At 37.9% G+C, this 19,603-nt stretch overlaps 3 protein-coding genes across 6 annotated transcripts; 1 reads left to right on the top strand and 2 right to left on the bottom strand.

Annotated features, from left to right (window-relative positions):
* Nucleotides 1–2,936: 2,936 nt before the first annotated feature.
* LOC145228331 (methylcrotonoyl-CoA carboxylase subunit alpha, mitochondrial-like) lies at nucleotides 2,937–8,910 on the bottom strand. 2 transcript variants are annotated; one of them, XM_080093358.1, is made up of 8 exons: nucleotides 8,359–8,910; nucleotides 7,481–7,714; nucleotides 6,858–6,993; nucleotides 6,607–6,799; nucleotides 6,292–6,530; nucleotides 5,588–5,833; nucleotides 5,392–5,484; nucleotides 2,937–4,623 (listed from the first exon to the last, which is right to left on the bottom strand). In XM_080093358.1, the coding sequence occupies exons 2-8, from the start codon at nucleotides 7,669–7,671 to the stop codon at nucleotides 3,562–3,564; spliced, it is 2,160 nt and encodes a 719-aa protein (XP_079949484.1). In that variant the 5' UTR covers nucleotides 7,672–7,714; nucleotides 8,359–8,910; the 3' UTR covers nucleotides 2,937–3,561. The 2 variants fall into 2 exon arrangements, with proteins under 2 accessions (XP_079949484.1, XP_079949485.1); XM_080093359.1 differs by having other exon boundaries at nucleotides 8,729–8,910.
* Nucleotides 8,911–10,045: 1,135 nt separating this feature from the next.
* On the bottom strand, nucleotides 10,046–14,537 carry LOC145228332 (ubiquitin carboxyl-terminal hydrolase 44-like). Of its 3 annotated transcripts, none has more exons than XM_080093360.1 (9): nucleotides 14,351–14,537; nucleotides 13,892–13,952; nucleotides 13,378–13,441; nucleotides 13,101–13,170; nucleotides 12,797–12,945; nucleotides 12,520–12,676; nucleotides 12,083–12,240; nucleotides 11,724–11,965; nucleotides 10,046–11,538 (listed from the first exon to the last, which is right to left on the bottom strand). In XM_080093360.1, coding segments are annotated over exons 3-8 (648 nt in total). In that variant the 5' UTR covers nucleotides 13,380–13,441; nucleotides 13,892–13,952; nucleotides 14,351–14,537; the 3' UTR covers nucleotides 10,046–11,538; nucleotides 11,724–11,853. The 3 variants fall into 3 exon arrangements, with proteins under 3 accessions (XP_079949486.1, XP_079949487.1, XP_079949488.1); XM_080093361.1 differs by lacking the exon at nucleotides 14,351–14,537 and adding an exon at nucleotides 14,037–14,113; XM_080093362.1 differs by lacking the exon at nucleotides 13,378–13,441.
* Nucleotides 14,538–15,686: 1,149 nt separating this feature from the next.
* On the top strand, nucleotides 15,687–19,212 carry LOC145230591 (multicopper oxidase mco-like). The gene is made up of 13 exons (XM_080096055.1): nucleotides 15,687–15,976; nucleotides 16,063–16,247; nucleotides 16,316–16,417; nucleotides 16,480–16,614; nucleotides 16,783–16,973; nucleotides 17,041–17,184; nucleotides 17,244–17,445; nucleotides 17,506–17,759; nucleotides 17,833–17,929; nucleotides 18,079–18,196; nucleotides 18,266–18,414; nucleotides 18,484–18,589; nucleotides 18,668–19,212. Exons 1-13 carry the CDS (start codon nucleotides 15,874–15,876, stop codon nucleotides 18,907–18,909), a joined length of 2,028 nt encoding a protein of 675 aa, XP_079952181.1. The 5' UTR covers nucleotides 15,687–15,873; the 3' UTR covers nucleotides 18,910–19,212.
* The last annotated feature ends 391 nt before the right edge of the window (nucleotides 19,213–19,603 follow it).

The following is a 19,603-nucleotide window of genomic DNA, read 5'->3' as shown; positions in this document are numbered from 1 at the left end:
GATCATAACCTCGTAAATGAGAGACGTGCATCATAAGCGAACGCAGGGCATGACCGCTTTAAAAATGATTTTTGCGCTGTCGAATTATGTAGCCTATAAAAGCTCCAGATGACAAACGGTTTAAGATAGACACAAACGGTTTTCACGGGTCAATTCTAAAATACATCCAGTACAGGCATACAAAATATCGTTTAAATCTGATCATAACCTCGTAAATGAGAGGCGTGCATCATAAGCGAATGCAGGGCGTGACCGCTTTAAATATGATTTTTGCGCAGTCAACCAATGATATACAAGCTCCAGATGTTAAACGGTTAAAGATAAACACAAACGGTTTTCACAGGTCAACTCTAAAATACATCCGGTAAAGGCATACAAAATGTCGTTTTAATCTGATCATAACCTCGTAAATGAGAGGCGTGCATCATAAGCGAACGCAGGGCATGACCGCTTCAAAAATGATTTTTGGGCAGTCGACCAATCTAGCCTATACAAGCTCCAGATTTTAAACGGTTTAAGATAAACCCAAACGGTTTTCACAGGTCAACTCCAAAATACAGCTAGTAAACGCATACAAAACATCGTTTAAATGTGATAATAACTTTAAACCGTTTAAAATCTGGAGCCTGTACATGCTATATGGGTAGACCGCGCAAAAATCATTTTTAAAGCGGTCATGCCCTGCGTTCGCTTATGATGCACGTCTCTCATTTACGAGGTTATGATCAGATTTAAACGATATTTTGCAAGCGTTTGCTGAATGTTGTTTAGAGTTGGCGTGTAAAAACCGTTTACATATACCTCAAGCCGTTAGTGGTCTCAAACACGTTAAAGCCTGTACTAATGAAAATGATGAAACACCAAATGCACAGTGAGGACAACACTTTATTGATGGAAAAAGCACCTTATGAACCCAATTTCCACACTTCAACATTTTCAAGTTGAGTCCCATAGTTATATGAAGCAGAAATAAATGGGAAGAGAACAAATAATTACATTCACAGCAATTGGTTGATTGGCCAGTTAAAACCTGCATTTACAAGTACATAGTACATACTAAACAAGGATCTTTAAGTAAACAGACTAAAATAAAACAAAAAGGTGAAACAATATTGTACAGCTGAAAATGTAATGATTTGCTGAATTATCAAGAAAATTAAACCGGATATCATGTGAAAGATGAGGTTGAACCACCCAATTGTTACAACATGCTATCATGCAGACTACTGGTCAAAACTAGAGGTTCTCAATTTATGTCTGATGAATCACTTCACTGTCCGATTCTACATCAGAGTGCAAAACATTCTCAGAATTTACATGAGACCATAATCACCATGGAGGTAAAATAATATCAACGCCTACAAATGTTTGAATACAAATTCTTAATTTGGGTATAAGAACTAATAAATAAACTTGCAGGCAGGTAGAACAGTGGAAAAGAAATAACACATATTCCGATTTGATTCATGTAAAACTAAAGTATGTGGTGCATATCTCGACACACAATTTTCTCCTGTGAGGCAAGTAACAGGTCGTATACATCAATGATTTTGCTGACACTTTAAGAGAGAGCTGTTTTTGTCGACAAAATTCTTCCGCAATGAAAGAGTTTCTTCAATTTTTTTGATATGGAATGTTTCTGTTGATTTTTTCAAGCTTTAAGCATTTTTCCCGGATGGTGAACTGCAATAAAAAAATAAAGTTAAAGTGTATGCTCATTTGACTTGACAATTATGGGTTAAACAAAAGAGGCTTGAGTTTAGTCACCAATAAGCAGTCTAAGTGTTATAAAACAGAGTTAATATTCAATATTGGGGTTTTTAACTGTGCTAAAATTCAAAATAACATCAGCCAGAAATACAGAAAGAGTTGAGTTTAGAAAGGCAGTAACAAGGCAGCCACTTACTGTAAATCATTTCAATTCAAATCCAATCTACAAGCCCTCATATGACAGTGTGCTGGTCCTCACTTTGCTTCATACAAAGGTAATAACTTGAAATTCTTCTCACTGAAAGGTCTCTTTGCATTGCTTCATTGCCAGAACCTTGATGCCAATCAGGTACTTCAATCTTGATTCTTGGCTCATTTTAGTGTTTAACATATTCATTTCACAGCTTTGAATGCATTTGTTTTTGTCTTGCTGTTTTACAATTAACTGCCATTTTGATATAAAACCCAATTTACCTGCGATTATTATCACAGCAAAAATAATATTTGCCAATAAAAAACAAATTTAATGCTCCACTGCCATTACCGATAAAACCGTCCGCAATCGGGCTGTGTTATAACACAGGTTCTAAAGATTCTAATCCCGCCCGATAAGAAACGCATTATTCTGCGTAACACAGCCGATTTTAATCGGGGACTTCCAGACGGATCGGGTGTCGTTTCCTTTTCATCTTGTGGTTGATTTATTTTCACAGCGCTTCATAATTACTTACTTTAATTGCCGATACGACATCTTATTTCAAATAGTTAGGGTCAGCTATAAGTTATAACCACGTGTGGTTCAAGCTGATCCTTTTTTGTTTGCAACGCTTTTCTTGTTCTGTTTACTGTAAATTATTACGAATATTTACGGGCGCTGTAAACAAAATAAAATTGAATTGTTTGGAAACTTGCATAGTAAATTTTATTTGAATAAGATGCGGATGATCCCCATCTATTAGGCAATATATATATACGAGTATGCTATATAAAAGGTGAATGACTTTAGACTTGTCAAAGTTTTCAATTTGTGTGGCATATATGTGTGAATTGTTTTTGCTAGGGTGATATGTAAACAGCAGCAGTCTCATGCACACGTGTTTTGCTTCCCTGTTTTCGCTCTTGAAAGCAGTGATCCGAGATCAATTGAGGAAGATATGTCGGCGATAATGGAAAAGGTCCTGATTAAGTTGACAGGTTATCGCATAACGACTGGACTTACTGCGAAGTAGCTCCATAAATAATTTATTCTGACGGCTAGGAGCAAAACAAGCGGTTTGCCTCGTGCCGTTGATCGATGTAAGGCGGGTAAACAACAAATGCCAAGTGTCATAGGACAAAGAGGAATCGAAATTACTAATTGATCACACAGACAACAGCAAAGCAAAGTAGTAATAAAGATCCAACAAAACACTACAGAACAAAGCGAAAACAAAGTCACGATCGATAAATGCGCATTTGAGGGATAGGGGTTTAGGACTTATTTTGCAAATAGAAGGTCAATGTAAGAATAGTTACGTTCAATTGCCACATACCAAACCCATACACAAAACGAGAAAGGTCTTTTTTAATTCCAAGTCTTTGCCGTTCTACATAGGCAAAAATGATACGGCCTCTGGTTTGTATCTAACAGGTGTACAGTGTATAGGCAACAGATGGAACTCTAGAAAATATGCATGCATGTTCTTGATAGTTTTTTGAACTTAAAATTTGAACCATACATGTCATTCATCAACATCAAGTTTACATGCATGTCAACGTTAATGGTTGAATCTATAGTCTTGGGGTTACTTGAACACATATGGTGCAACAAACACTATAACCCATACCCTAACTTAAATATATCATATACACTTAGGTCGCTTCACTGTCGTTGAGTTTCACCAGTAGTGCCTTCATTTTGACAGTATCACCATCCGAGCACATAACCGACTCAACTACGCCACCGCGCGGCGCTCGTATGGTGTGTTCCATTTTCATTGCGAGCATGACCACCAGGGGTTGCCCCTCACCTACTGAGTCACCGGGAGCGACCAGTACCTTTTGGATCGTACCTGTAAGTGGGGCTATTGGTTGGCCAACGCCAGAACTTGAGTCAGCGTCGGTGAGGTATGCTGGAAGAAGAATTTCCACTTTCACCGCTTCCTGGCCGTCTGTGGGAAACATGTGCAGACAATCGGCTTCCGTTCCAGAGCGTTGATTCACACGAACGACTTTCACCCGTTTAGTGACGCCGTCCACAGTGCCGACAACGTAGTTAACACCGTTGGCGTTGGCCTCTAACTTACCGGTAACGCTGTGAGATTCGCCACCGTCTACAGACATCGTGTAGTTTCCTCTTTCGATTTCTTTCACACTTACTTTTACATCTTTCCCGTCGAACTTTAAATTTAACGTACTCTCGCTAACCAGGTTCATTTGAAAAGCCGAGCAGGACACAAACGGGTCACGTGACGGGGGCATGTCCGATGCCCCAAGCAGGTGGTGCGCAAGAGCGGTCCTACATGCGTCAGCGTGGTCGACAGCAGTTGTTTGCGACGGGAAGAGGTCTTCGTAGTGCTGAGGAATGAAACCTGTATGAACGTCGCCACTAACGAAGCTCTGATTAGCGGATAAACGACGCAAAAAAGAAATATTTGAATCAGGCCCAACGACTGCGTACTCGCCGAGTTGGTAGTTTAACTTTTTAAGCGCGCGTTCTCGGTCAGGGCCCCAGACTACGAGTTTCGCAATCATGGGGTCGTAGTAGGGCGAAACTTCATCGCCCTGCCGCACCCCGGTTTCGACCCGGATTGTTGGGTCCTGAGCGGGGGCTGAGAGATGAACTAGGGGTCCAGCTCCCGGCATAAATTCGTTGTCTGGATTTTCTGCGTATATCCTGGCTTCGAATGCGTGCCCATTAAGTGGGATTTCATCCTGCGAAAAAACATTTTTATGTATATGCGATGAACTGTTTATCACTTTTTGGTGTGATTCTAATTTGTTTTACGTAGAAAAATGGCGATCAAAACGTAGATCGTTTGGCTTTTTCACTGACCTAAATATTAAATTGATTTACAGGTTTCAAAATTGCGCTGTAACGGAAAGAAGTTGTTTAAAATGCAAATGACATTTCGGAAATTGTCAATCATTTAAAAAACTTAGAAGAGCAACCTAAAACCTTGGCGTCAATTTGTCTATGACAGCAAGGTATACGACCATTAATAGAACAAAGTTATCAATCCTATGCAAAATGACATGGGTGGTTAAACAGTCGTTTGGCCATAGTTTAAAACAAATCAGACGAAGCATGATAAATTAAGGTTTTAAGTGATCTTTAAAACTAATTGATTATAGCTTCCTTAGCACGTGTGTTGATCCCACAAAGGAAGTGTTCACTCAAATTTTTCTAAAACATACAAATGTTCAATTTAACATACTTTTTCCACCCAAGGCATGACACATTTACTTCCACAGCCAGTAGTTTTATTTGTGCAAGCTTTTACTCTCTATTAATAAATCTTTCTCAGATAAACGTATTATTACACTCTCTTACAATTGAATGTCTAGTTCATGACTATGCTCAGCTGTACCTATATTCAAATGTGTATGTTTTTCTTGTTGATAAAATAGCAACAAGCATTAGGTAATTAAGCATTTAATTAAAAAACTTTTAAATTTGACAAAAGCACCATTTTTGCATACCTGTGTGCATGGAATCTTTTCACCTTGTGCCACTAATAACTGCCACTCAACAAGGTCTGTGTTTGTTACCATTTCAGAAACCGGATGTTCCACCTGTACAAATGATTTCATTTACTTTTGTTCACATCAGAAAAAAGTTAAACTGCCACTAGTTAAAGTCAGTCTTTACCTTCATTTACCAACTCATAAGATTCACCTGTAATCTTGTGTTCATTTCCATAAAGTAAAACTTTTGGTTTTGATCCATAACAAACTCCACTGTTCCAGCCCCCACATATCCAACAGCCTTTGCAGCACGAACTGCAGCTTCACCAAGTTGTGCTCGAGTTTCTTGTGTAATACCCGGGGCAGGGGATTCCTCAATAATTTTCTGATGCCGTCTTTGTACACTGCAGTCTCTCTCAAACAAGTGAACAGCATTTCCATGTTGATCACCAAATATCTATAGATAATGTAACATAAATTAGACTTTCATAATGTAGGCAAAATTTATAGGTCATTTATATCAAATTCACAATATTTGTATTAGCCTGTTGAATCAAAACAGTCACATCCCAAAAAGATAAAAAACACTCAAATTTTGATGCTTTTCACCACACTTGCATAAACAATTTAAGAATGTTTAATTAAAAAAATGTTCTAAAGCAGTGATTCCCAACCCTTTTTGTTACATTCCTCCCTTTGCCCATTTTCGAACTATTCATTCCTCCCCATAAGACGAAAAACAAATATAACATAAAAAATTATAGCAATTTGAAATAGACCTTATAATTAGGGATGTCCATTTCAGAATCTTTTACAATCGGTTTCAAATGTGAACCGGATCCAACAGTTTACAGTTTTACATTTTTTTATGAAATTCCTCCCCTAAACTCATAGTTCACTTATCAGTATTATTACCTGAACTTCTACATGGCGCGGTCTATCTACATACTTTTCAATCAACATTACTTCATCACCAAAGGATGCCATTGCTTCTCTTTTGGCGGCATTTAATTGATCAATGAATTCCTCCTCTGTATGAGAGATCCTCATTCCTTTACCACCACCTCCTCTTACAGCCTTGATCATAATTGGAAATCCAATTTTACGTGCTTCTTGCAACAGATGTTTGTCTGACTGATTCTCCCCATGGTAACCTACAATTTGTTTCATAGAAATGTAAATAGAAGGTTAAGTTCACTTTTGAGTTTGCAACAGTTTGAAATGCTATACCTTCTATAATAGGTACATTTGCCTTTGACATAATTAATTTTGAGGTGCTCTTGATACCCATGTCCCGAATAGCTGAAGATGGGGGTCCCACAAAAATTATCCCTTCATCCTTGCAGAGTTCAGCAAACTCAGTGTTTTCTGACAGAAAGCCATATCCTGGGTGAACAGCTTGAGATCCTGATGCTTTGGCAACCTAGTTGAATAAAATACATGTACCAACCACCAAACATACAACATAACTAGGTGTTTACCTGAAGAATTTTATCCATTTTTAGATAGCTTAACTGTGATGATGCAGGACCAATATGGAATGCTTCATCAGCCATGTTTACATGCAGCTGGTTTTTATCCACTTCACTATAGACAGCTACAGTCTGGATTCCCATTCTGCATTGAATAATTAAGTAAGATTCTTAGTGATGGGACGGGTACCCGGTACCGAACGATTTTAGTGGTATCGATACTTGTACTCGCACGTTGGTATCGAAATACTTTGTCTCAGTTTTCGATTCCAATGTTCGATACAAAAGGCAGCTATACACTATAAGAATATGGGCAACTTTATGCCAATTATTGCTTCGGAAACACAACATCGGGAAAAAGATCCGCCAGTTTAAAAAAAAAATTCGCTATCATGTGGAGATTATATTTTTCTGCATGTGTTTGTGGTCGCCAGTATCCCGGCCATGGCAGATAATTTAGCCAGTGATATACAACACTATACTTAAGAACTCAGTAATCGTACTCGGTACTAGGTATTTTTACGTGGTACTCGTACTCTCGGTACTCGCTTTGAAATCTGGTATCGTCCCATTACTAAAAATTATATATACTAAGTTTTAAAAATGACTTGGTAGAAGAAATGCTAGTTTACTTTTTTGCAGTTCTCATAACCCGACATGCAATTTCGCCTCGATTGGCAATTAACAGCTTTCGAATCTGCTTGTGTTCAGCTGGTGCTTTAGCAGGTTTTGAACTGTACAGTTTTGCAGTGGAAGAAGTCCATTGAAGTCTTCCTCTTGTATTCCACAAAACACAACCAGTTTTTCTCCATCGTGAAAACATAGCTTTATACCAAAGCTTTTTTCAACTGTATAGTAGTCCACAGCTAGAAAACAAAAAAAATCATATAGTACCATAAGTAATAAAATCACTGATGCCAATCACCATCTATATATAGCCAATGTTTAACATAAAACAGAAAGACACAAACTTAACAGAATGCATCACATTGCAGCTCCTACTGAAACTTACATCTTCAATGGCAATAAGGTCATTTTGTAAATGTAAAGCTTTAGCTTCAGGGGCAACTAAGTAGCTTTATGTAACAAACTTAGTTAAGAAAATAGTTGTCAGAAAATATTTTCGGCCCAACTAAAAGAATGGTTAGGGCTTTTAGGGTCTGGTACGGGGTTTGTAAAAAAACACTACAATTAAATCTCATATATATATATACCCCCTAGTGGTACTAAACACCATATGGTTTCGCATGTTAAAACTTGTACAAATATTAGGCTCAGAAGAGTATCTAAAATTGATATTTAATGTTACTGTAATTACTCACCCTCACCTGACCCTGAAAGCCCTACCCATCAACATCTTCATTAGTTTTATTAGTAGATTGCATATTTTACAGCCCAAATTATATTTGACTTCATTCAAATTTTTAGCCAAAAAATTTAAGAATGAAATGACAATGGTATTTGGATTGTAAAAATATTATTGGTTGCTGGATTCTTTAGTTTAACATACTTCTCAGTTATAAAAATTCTTGGATACATTTTTTGGAGGATGCTGTTTGTTTTTAGGAAAATCACTTTTCTTTAGAATAGAATAAACATAAAAACATGTTGGTCTGCCATTATTTGAAGTTAGTCTAATTCAGGGGTGGGGAACCTGCGGCCTAAAGGCCGCATGCGGCCTTTGAGGCACTACGTGCTGCCTTCGACGTCAGAATAAATATTACGATGTTGATATTACAAACTGCACCAGGCGCTGAAAAATATACAGAAACGTATTTTTTGACATTAATTCCACATTACTATTGGATTAGTTCTAGGGCTGCGGCCAAATGGTCCCGTTGTGGTGCACGAAGCGATTTCCGTAGGTTCTACAATCTTACTTGTCTTGCAATAGAACAATTGTTAGCGCATAATCGAATGTCTTAAACACGTCTTTGATGTCACAAGCTGGCCTTAGATCATCGATATTTGCAAACAAGCCAGAGGAATTGTATTCAGCTTGGGAGGCGGGGTTGTGACAATTCAGTGACAGGCTGTCACCTATCGCCTGTCAATAACACCCTGTCACAGATTTACTGACACCCTGTCGGTAGGTCACAAATTTACTGACACCCTGTCACAGATTTATTGACACCCTGTCACTGATTCACTGACGCCCTGTCACTGATTCACTGACGCCCTGTCACTGATTTTGACACCCTGTCACAGATTTACTGACACCCTGTCACTGATTCACTGACGCCCTGTCACTGATTTATATTTTTTGAAAAAAAAAGAGTATTTTTCCTTTGTCGTTTGAAGAGCCAGGTTGCAGAAAGGGGTTTGAAATAAAGATTGAAAGCAGATTTGATGCACTGTTGGAAAATAATGTTGAAGAATTAACATCTGAGTTCTCTAAAATCATGAATGCGACTGTGATGAAAACTTTGGAAAAGGCTGGAACCAGAAAGCAGCCTTGCTGGATAACACAGGAGATCTTGAATACATATGAGATAAGTGTGGCCCACGTGGACACAATCTTTGATAGTCATGATACCAAGAAAGGTAAACTAATACCTCAAATCAAGAGTGTCTTATCTGAAGAACAAACAAGGGAAGAACATGATGGTACAGTCTACAGTCTTGAGAACCACTGGTCTAACAGATTGAATACTAGGTGAAAAAAAGAGACCACCATCAAGAACTTGGTCACAGAGGCCCTTTGGAGCACCATGAAGAAACATGGTATCAGTCTCTTCCTGATCCTCCTGATCAAATCACTGTATAATATAAAGGTCATCAATGCTGTGTTAACCAATGGAAGTGCACTAAAATAGTTTAAGACTTTGGAGTATTTCAAGAGTGCATACTGTCGCCAATCTTGTTTAACGTAGCTTTAATGGGTTAGCCATGTAACATGTCGCCATAGAACTCTTACACACACCATCATGCACAGGACCGGCGAGGGAATAAGAACACAAGGCAGGCCCAGAACGAACAGGCTTTGGCAATGTTCAGGGGTGGACAGGAAAATAGATCATGGAATACAACAGACTAGCAAAGAATCAAGATAGATGGGAGAAATTGCCCCAGGGGTCCCCGGACTACAGCATTGACTTTGACTCTTTTGTTTGTTTTAACTAGCTTTTGTTTTGAGTTTTCCAAAAATATTGGTGTTGGTACAAAAACTTTTACAGTAATTCTAAAGCATGACAAACTATTTCAGACAGCTTTTATTACTGAACAAAAAACAACGAATTTATGAATGCTTAAAGTGAAGGCAAGGTGTGATAAAGAACTTAAAAAGCTAAGCAAGCACACGATATTCTCTAGCTTTCAGTATATAGATTAATACTCTCCTGTGACAATGCAATTGACACTTAAAATTCAAAAAAAAATACCCATCTTAGGGGGGATGCTACGTGCAAAATAATAAAAAATCAAACCACAATCACCCAATCAACACTTTTAAATTGTAACGCTGATAGGCGATTGTTTCCGGTGGTACTAAATACCGCATGTGACCGCATGGTATACCGCATGTTATAACACGGCAGGAAGTTGTAAAGGACTTGAATATGCTTTTACGAAAATAAAGTTTTGCGAACTTTTGAAAGCGCTAACGGTTAGAGCTATTCTGGTTGGGTGAAGGTTTGTAATTAAAACAATACTATAATCTGGTCTAATTTTCCCTTGTTGGGGCTTGTATTCTCGCATTTCACATACCATGCAGTATTTTAAGCAGAATAACATACGGTAACATGCAGTATTTAGTACCACCCATTGTTTCAGGCTGTCAAAACTGCCAAAGCAACCAGCCCGGAGTGTGTCGGATTATAAGAAAGGTTTATAACTTGGGCTGCCAGTGGGTTAAATACTGGAGCTGTTATGGCACATTTACATGACCATATCTACCATCTGGTGTGGACAGACTTCAGTTAAGAAAACAACAAATAGAATAAACCAATACACACATCCATAACATCACAATTTATAAGCAAACAGGACATTGCCAAGACTAGAAAATATTTAATGGTCTTACCAATACATTTTCATACCAAATGAAACAAAGCTTTGCATTTATAAGAGCCATGGCATTTTAGCAGGCTAGTCTACAGCCATATTGAGAAGTTATATGTCAGGAATATCGCCATGAGGCGCTTTGTCCGTGAAGCACAGTGTGAGGTACACTACCAACATGAGTGAGGCTATAAGTAAAATCTTAATAGTCTGTGTGGAATTGAACTAAAACTGGTAAAGTTTAGTGCCTTGTTTACATAAAACGATTTAAACTTGCCTTAATTATATTGCATATCTTATACTCAGGGTCGCCATCCTATTCTTATTTCGAAGACTTGACCTTATTTTGAAAGGCAAGGTCTTTAAAAACTTTATTTTCCTTATTTCTAAGAAATGTCATTGATTTAGACTTGAGTCCTCAAGTCAAATCCCTACTACAAGTAAACCTGAGTTGTCATGAGATGTAAGTATTTTCTGTATACAAGCAGTTGCTCGAATAAATTGTTTCTGGCAAAAGACTAGCCTGCTAAAATGCCATGGCTCTTATTTCTATGGTGGACCTTCTTCCAGCGACTCGTAACTTGCTTGATGGCGAAACTTGTGGATCTTCGTAGCACCCAGTGGTTTCATCCATTTCGATGTCACGAACGGCAAGTAAACATCGGCGGAACTTTTGCAAATGACCGAGCACCTAAAAAAACGAAATGTGGTATTCAATTTGGATAGAGTAAATACAGAACAGTCTGGAGATGGTGTTTTACTGAAATAAGACACCAGTATTGATTTTTTCCACATAATCAGACCTTGCACTGCCACACAACAGATAATGCTGGTAAAACACCTTAAACAGGATCAAGTGTAATTTCCCTTATTAACCTTGTATCAATCCCCTTCCTTTCTGTGTTTAATGGAAAATCAGCATTAACTTGTTGCAGATCTTTAATTCTGACAAGGTTTCAAGGTGGTCATCGAGTTTTCCAATGAAGTCTTCTTGTAGTTCTGTGTTTCACTGTAGTGGGACTGTAGCACATGGTAGTTCGTCATCACTCTGACAGTGTTGGTCCTTGTTACAAACATAGTTCCGCCAGTTTCTGAAGGTTTTTCTTTGTCGAACAAACCTACATAGTAAAGACAAAAAAAATTAAAATTATGTAATCTTATGAAAATTGGCAAATTTGGGCATCGAATTTTTGGAGTAACACAATTTTGTGCACTTTTACTGTGTGAAAAAGTACCTTGAATGCCAAATGGCAGTGAAAAGTCTATCATCTCTATCAAGTTGTTGCTGCTGTAATCTTCTCCTCATTTGAACATCTTCATCTGCACTTATTGTGGCTGTCCTCAGTGTGTGTCCACTACGAGTTGTGCCAGTAAAGTTTTGGTATCTAATTGCCTGGAGAAATGTTAAGAATTTCTGATTGAAGTTTTAATATTTACTATGGCACACAATACATAAACTGTTCAAATTTTACCTACTGCACAAAAGCAGCCTAAATTGTTTAACTTAATATTATTGAAATTTTACAAACAGAATTTATGAGCTAATACTTTTTGTCACATGATACAACATAAATTATTTTCCAGGCAATTTCCGACCAAGAAACCATGCCACAGAATTGTTTGGACTGACACAACTACAATTTAAAAAAGATAATAACCCAAATTTGCCTACCTGTAAAGTTTCACGTAGCACCTTGATGTCCCCCGATTTGTTGTCATTGAGAACATATTCTTCACAAGCATAGCAATATACATAGAGTTCATTGACATCAATCACTAATGGATGACCAGATTCCAAATAATGGTTTAATGCATGTTCATGGATATATCTGTAGGTTATATACCATTTTATTAATACTCAAATGGCCATCCAAAACAGTCCACACATTATTTATTCATTTTTATAGACTGTAGAACATTTTGTTTTGTGTTTTGACCATGGTTCCTACCTTCCACAAGCAACATTAGGGCAGCTTAGACATGTCCAAACAGACTCAGTTGTAAGGCAAGTGTTGCAGAGCCATCTTTGTGGGTTGACAACTGAATGACGTTCACCAATAGTCATGCGCAGTATGTGCTTGCAATTGCAAATGCTTAACTAAAACAAAAATTGCACAACTCATTAGTGCATGCTTATAGTTAAATTTAGGATTTTGATAAAACTCATCACATGACAATATTTTACAGCAGAGCTAGTAAAACCATTGAAAAATGGACTTTAAATTTACTGAACCATTTAAACCTTCAACACACCTCATACTCTGTGGAGAGTCTAAAACATGTGCATCTTGTAAGATATTGACTTGCTTGCTGATACACCATCCTGAAATAACACATTTGGTAACAAATCACTGTGTGTAATAAAAACGTTTTTGTAGAATGAACAAAAAGAGCATTTTCTGACTCGGACTTGAAAATATTTCAACAAATAAGAGATTTTAAAGTAAAATACTGTTATACACAAGAATTATTGAATCAGTAATACATTATTCACTACAGAACTACAATTATTGATTGCTCGAACACATACATGTGAAAGATCAGTAGAGCAGTTCTGCTTCTGGTCAGCTTTCATCAAAGCTTCTGGACTCTTCCTGCCCATGTGGCCAAATGAAATTTGCGAACTCAATGAATTTGATTGTTTACCAGGTAACAAGCTATTTAAATTACAGAACCTATGGAATTCCTAACCTAACAAACACATAAAACATCCATACCAATTTAAACACACTTAGAAATTTATCGCACAGAGTGAATATAATTGGCTAAGTTGGCCACAAAATAACTTTAAAATAATGAACCATATTAAACTTATTTTTGTTTTTTAGCCATTTAACCCCTTTTAACAAACTCGAAACATGGTGATTCATTTGCAGTTGTTTTTTTCTTTATTTTGTCTAAACACAGTATTTTTTTAAATCTCTGGTTATATAATGTATAAACTTAAATTTCCAAGTAGACATTGACAATTACAAATATGTGCACACAATTCAAAGGTGCAATTAAATACAACACCTCAAACACCAATAACAACAACCAAATACTTGTGTTAATCTTGGTTATCTTTAAATCTTGGGTTTCCAATCGTTAAATGTTTGTGGCTGTCTGCAAAAAAAATAAAACAAAAAACATCAACAATTTTTTGTGTAAATATGGCAGAATCAGTTTAAATGGGTAAAAAGACATTACCACGCGTAACATTGTCCTGAAGCTAGGAAATTCTAGATGCACTATTTTTTTACGCAGCTTTAAACGTGTTGATCTTCATGTGTACAAAACGTTTTTTTGTTTGGAAACTCAGATAAACTCCTCTTTTTGCACATAACATTACATATTGTTAAATATTCAGATATGACAATGTGGCACAAAACAGAGGTTAGACATGTTTACATAATAAAAAAAAACTACTTAAAACAAATTGATTGAACTTTTTCGCCCTGTTAGAGCTCATCAGACTGCCTGGCAGGCAATGAAAGTTCAAAAATGTTCAAAAACACACTTACCTTTGCTGCTTGCAGAATTTAAAGATTATACCAAAAAATTAAAGTCATGAGGTACATTTTTGCACGAAATTTACATTTAAAACCTTTGCTGCTTGCAATTTTTAAAGAAAACCCTTACAAGCAAAGACCTAATAAATTCGCTTGTGTTCATACTATCGCAAGAACGCAAGAACCCCCTGTCACTGATTTTGCCCTGTCACTGATTTTGCCCTGTCACTGATTTAATGGCGCCCTGTCACTGATTTAGTGACGCCCTGTCACTGATTTAGTGACACCCCAGCCCTGTCATTGACGCCTGTCACTAACAGTGACAAGTGTCATGAAAAAGTCACAACCCCTGTTGCAGCTTAGACCGCAAGTTACGAGGGAATAGCAAACGACCATTCTGTAAGTCAAAAAGATTGAACACCACTGTCCTTGGCCTGGGAAATAGTCTATGCGGCCTAAACGAGTGTCAACAAACCGTTTGGTGGCCTTTATAAACAAAAAGGTTCCCCACCCCTGGTCTAATCTAAGACCATGAAAATACTTTGCGGTTAAAAAAAGTTAAATGCTATGCAGTTACAATCAGTAAGGAATTTCTCAAACACCTAAATTCTGCTTCTTTCAGTGCTAATTATTTTTCATGCCCGGTTTTAAAATTAATACAAAAAAATACAAATAGGAAAGATATACAGAGCAAATCTGCAATCGTAACGCATGGGTGCTTCTGATAGGCAGTTTTTTCCACATAGACATCATACTTTTTGCTATGCAGATCATTTTTCGACAAAATGAAAACTTACAACTTAAAAAGGTAATTTATGCCTACTTTCGCTCAATATGAATATATTGCACCCCAACACCATACATAAAAAGCGTAAATTATGTGATTTTTAAAAACAAAAGAACGGGCACGTCATGGAAGAAATTTGGCCCAATGGTCCAGCTTGACCGGGATTCGTTCCCGAGAGCCTCCTGGTCCTGGATGGAACCCCGAGGAGGGAGGTGCCATTGGTTTGGATCTCAATAGTAAAAAACATAGCCTAAAGGGGATAACGTCTAAAATTGCACGACCGCTTAGGCCACAAAGCACAATTAGCCCTCCTATAGTCTGTGCCCAAGCGCACTTATTTAATCAGTCCGCTAAGCCCTTGTTGCAATATTTTAGTTTTTCCGACTTCTTCGAAAATGCACACAGTTAGGACTAATGAGATAGGGACACTTGTGGTTATTAATGTGCATTAACACAGCTTCTTAATTCATGATGACTTATACCTCGCAAGCAGCGGAACCGGACATGCTAACTTGTCATTAGTGGACTGTAAAATTATGCAGGAAATAGTTTGGTTGAGGTGCGTTTGACAGATTAACAATACATCTTACCAACTCAAAAACTATATATACCGGGACACATATTCGAAGTTTACTTGCCTAAAAATCCGACAGAACACAGTTTTAACGAATTGTGGAATAGGATAATTTGGGCAAACATTGTTTTGCTTGGCAATTTTTTTTCCGGCTAAGCAATAATTCTAACACAAATGGCTCGAGAGGTTTATTTGTGGCTGGTTGTGGCTGTTTTGCTAAAATCTGCCACACCTACTCTACAAGCATGCAACTATACGTCGCCGTGCAAGCTGAAAGGTAAGCTTCTTGAAAAATACTTATACTGAAAGTATTAGCAAAAATACAGAAAAATTTAAGAACCACTAAATCTAAATCTTTTCCAGGCGGACTTAACTTAACACTACCCGAACATCTTGTTTCTTCCAATGGATTTCTGAAAGTCAATTTTAATTTGGAAGTGACACCGTTCACCGTTGATTGGCTTACATTGAACAGACGTAGCTACAATAAAATGATTCCAGGGCCAACATGGCGTGTAAAGCCTGGTGACACCGTCAATTTAACATTGGTAGGTTAAATATATATTTTATGTAGTGTCAAAAAATAGGACAATTAAAAGCCTTGTGTCTTTTACAGACTGACCTTCTTACATTCCCGGAAAAAGATGAACCGAATAACGGGAAACGATTTCCGAATAGCACTAACATCCACACGCACGGACTGCATATAAGCGGAGAGGTAAAAAATGGTGTGAATCTAAATTTTCGATAATTGTTTAAAAAATGAACACGGTGTTATAGGTACCTCATGACAATGTGTTCATTCAAATTTACCCCAACAACTCGCATTTCGACTATAACTATCCAGTGGAATCAGAACACCCGTCAGGAACATATTGGTACCATCCCCATTTGCACGGATCAGTCGAGTTTCAGGTATAAGTTGTTACTTTGCACTAAATATGTTTATGTACTGGTTATGTTGAAAAGTTTTTTTGGTGCAAATATCCCATTGCATAAACCAGTGCACAAAAAAACTTTTTTGCATTCGTATTAGTGTATTGTTTAGTTTAGGCAAATATACTATAAGGAAAAATCTTATAGACTAATGGAGGAATGGGAGGGATGATTATTGTCGAGGATCCAACCAACGCCAGCACGCCACAGCATTTGCAAGATGTATCCTGTCCGAACCATTGTGAGCATGATGTACAGTTGATCATGCAACCGACGATGCTTTACTCGGGAGGCGGATTCGCCAAACTTCAGATCGAAATTGCAGACAACTTGTTTATGTAAGTTCGCTTTGGCCTTGGTTAACACAAAACTTGATTCTGTTAAATGTTGTGTGTTTTTGATCAGGTTAAAGAATTATAATGTTACCGGCACTAACGAGACATTGTACGATTGGATGATCGACCCCAACAACGGTGTGAACAACTTTACTACAAATGGCCGGTTAAATCCAGTTTTGTATCTACCAACAGGACAGACCAAACGTTTCAGGTACGACGCATATTTTTTCTCTGGGTTTCGTTGTAAAAAAACACCTTTTGACTGTATAGACTGGTAAATGCTGGAGGCGGACCTACGCTTGAACTGTTTGTTATCGACGCAAACGGAAATCCGGCCTGCGAGTGGTATGAAATCGCTTGGGACGGCGTTTACATGGACAAAGCAACCCCCGCACATCTTGGGAAAAGCTTCATAGTCCCAGCAGCAAAGGTCGACTGGTTGATTGTTTGCAACAAACCGGGAACATTTTACGTGAGTTTACTAGTTTTTATCATAACAGGTATGAAACCCAAAACTGACATTTCATTGTAGCTTACATCTTTGGCTTCACCTTCCGATGATCCATCGATCGGCAACGCAGCTCGTTACAACGGGACGTTACTAACTCTTTCAGTATCAGGATCAATCACTAACACTTCAATCAATACAACATTGCCGGCACGACCTTGGTACCAGGCTGATTTCCGAAACGCCAGTGATAGTGAAGTACACGGACGGTTCATGATCGAAGCCTCCTCACAAAAAACTCTAAATCGTGATCTGTTTTCAAACGGAACGTACTGGAGGTATTAAGCCATTTTATAGTTGGTTTCTTTTTGACAGTTTGTTTTACATCATGACGATTCGTGTCTGATGCAGGTACAAGGTTGAGGTAAACAAACTGCAGGAGTGGTATCTCACCAACACTGGAACCACCAGCAGCCATCCTATCCATATTCACGTCAATAGTTTTCAGGTTTGTCATTGAAATAAAGCAATGGTCTCCATGGGCTATGTTCTCCAAAAGTCCAAAGAACGAATTTTTGCCAGTAACTAACCAAGTAACAAGTAGCTTAAAGCCGCAGTAGCGTTTTTTGCTTAACCAGTTAACAACTCCGTTTTTAGGTGATTAGCTACAACCCATACACTGGACCTTTCGATGGCCAAAACAAAACCACAAATAAATGGAAATATTGGGATCAACAAAATAATACCTGCTACTATCAACATGCCGAATATAATAGTACGAAAGTTATAATCGTGGGTTAATGACGTTGCGGGCTATCTGATGCATGTTTTTGTATTCCAACAGGTTCCGACATTGTCAATATCCCTTCTGACCCTCTAAAGTATCTGGGACATGACAAGAGGTGGGCCCAAGGTGGTACTGGAACACTTGGATATTCGAACGCAGGGGTCTACCGTGACACACTACTGGTTCCACCTCTTTCCAATATTACGGTCTGCAGAAGAGTCATATTGCAACTAGAATGTCAGAACTGAGGTTTTGAACTGTTTTTATCTCGACAGGTTCGCTTTATGACCAACAAATACCTCGGCGACGTCACGATCCATTGTCACATTCTAGGGCACGAAGACTCTGGAATGATGATGGTGACCGATATAGTAAACCAAGGTATGGTATGCTGTGATTTGTGTTTTGTTTGTGAACAAATCATGAAACCGACATGACTGTTTGTGTTTGTTGCTTCAGGTGAAGTCCTCTCTGCCAACGTCACTTCCGGAAACGCCTACCCTGGCACTTGTCAGCGTTGCGATCCGTTTCCGCCTAACAACGGTAGTCAGTGTGTGTCATCGGCACCTACGCCATTGACACTGGCTAACCTGCAGCAAAGGCCAAAGCCGGTGGCTCTACCCATTCCCAACCCCATAGACACCCAAACAAACCAGCCGCCGCAATCAACACCGCCTGGAGGGGCTAACCGGCCCAACTAATACGAGATGGGGGCACTCTTCAGAAACAAAATATAATTATAGTACAGATATTTCGTTTCGCTAGTGTAGTTTTTTTGCTTATCTCATGACAATGGTCTTGATAGTCAAGTCTGCATTTTACAAAATAAAGTTATTTTTAGGATCACTAACGACCTAATTGATATTCTAAATCTAAAGTGTACATACTATAATATCAATTTTATACAACTGAATTAGCGTACATAAAAACGAGCTTATAAGTTCAAATCAAAATGTATTTGTATGATTGAAATGTTGTGATTTTTACTGGTATCGATAAGGGTTACAGACTTAATACTAGTTAGTTAAGAGGAACCAATCAAGAGTAAAGAAATCAATCAACAATTACTACTTTATAGATTTAGCAATAAAATAATGCATCATAGCTTTAGCAAGAAAATATTGAACCAAAATAGAAGGCACAATCAAGCAAGCAAAAAAACGAGACAAAACTAGATACCTTTATTGAAAATCGCTGTACAATCAACTTTCCATTCTTCTGTTTAGTCAAACAGTTCAATGTGCGCCCGTTAATGATTTGAAAGATAGCCGGATTTTGAACAAAGTTTGCCTACTTAATTTAAACAGACCAGCAAAATACGTGCAGGGTTAAAACAATCTAACTGGTAGGGTAGTACATAAATGAACTTACCATTACACACTAAAAACAACTGCG

Source organism: Phallusia mammillata, chromosome 5, assembly GCF_965637545.1.
Source record: "Phallusia mammillata chromosome 5, kaPhaMamm4.hap1.1, whole genome shotgun sequence".
In the NCBI taxonomy this organism is placed as follows: Eukaryota; Metazoa; Chordata; class Ascidiacea; order Phlebobranchia; family Ascidiidae; genus Phallusia; species Phallusia mammillata.
This window is presented reverse-complemented; position numbering and strand designations above follow the sequence as displayed.

What these genes read in the sequence shown, in the direction of transcription:
- LOC145228331 (XM_080093358.1), bottom strand. Translation starts at nt 7,671, where the DNA reads ATGTTTTCACGATGGAGAAAAACTGGTTGTGTTTTGTGGAATACAAGA. An exon ending in GTTATGAGAACTGCAAAAAA is followed by an intron (nt 6,994 to 7,480) that starts GTAAACTAGCAT and finishes TATTCAATGCAG; the next exon opens with AATGGGAATCCAGACTGTAG. An exon ending in AAATGTACCTATTATAGAAG is followed by an intron (nt 6,531 to 6,606) that starts GTATAGCATTTC and finishes AACAAATTGTAG; the next exon opens with GTTACCATGGGGAGAATCAG.
- LOC145228332 (XM_080093360.1), bottom strand. An exon ending in CCTAATGTTGCTTGTGGAAG is followed by an intron (nt 12,677 to 12,796) that starts GTAGGAACCATG and finishes TATAACCTACAG; the next exon opens with ATATATCCATGAACATGCAT. An exon ending in ACTGCCATTTGGCATTCAAG is followed by an intron (nt 11,966 to 12,082) that starts GTACTTTTTCAC and finishes TTTACTATGTAG; the next exon opens with GTTTGTTCGACAAAGAAAAA.
- LOC145230591 (XM_080096055.1), top strand. Translation starts at nt 15,874, where the DNA reads ATGGCTCGAGAGGTTTATTTGTGGCTGGTTGTGGCTGTTTTGCTAAAA. An exon ending in GACTGCATATAAGCGGAGAG is followed by an intron (nt 16,418 to 16,479) that starts GTAAAAAATGGT and finishes ACGGTGTTATAG; the next exon opens with GTACCTCATGACAATGTGTT. An exon ending in TCAACATGCCGAATATAATA is followed by an intron (nt 18,197 to 18,265) that starts GTACGAAAGTTA and finishes GTATTCCAACAG; the next exon opens with GTTCCGACATTGTCAATATC.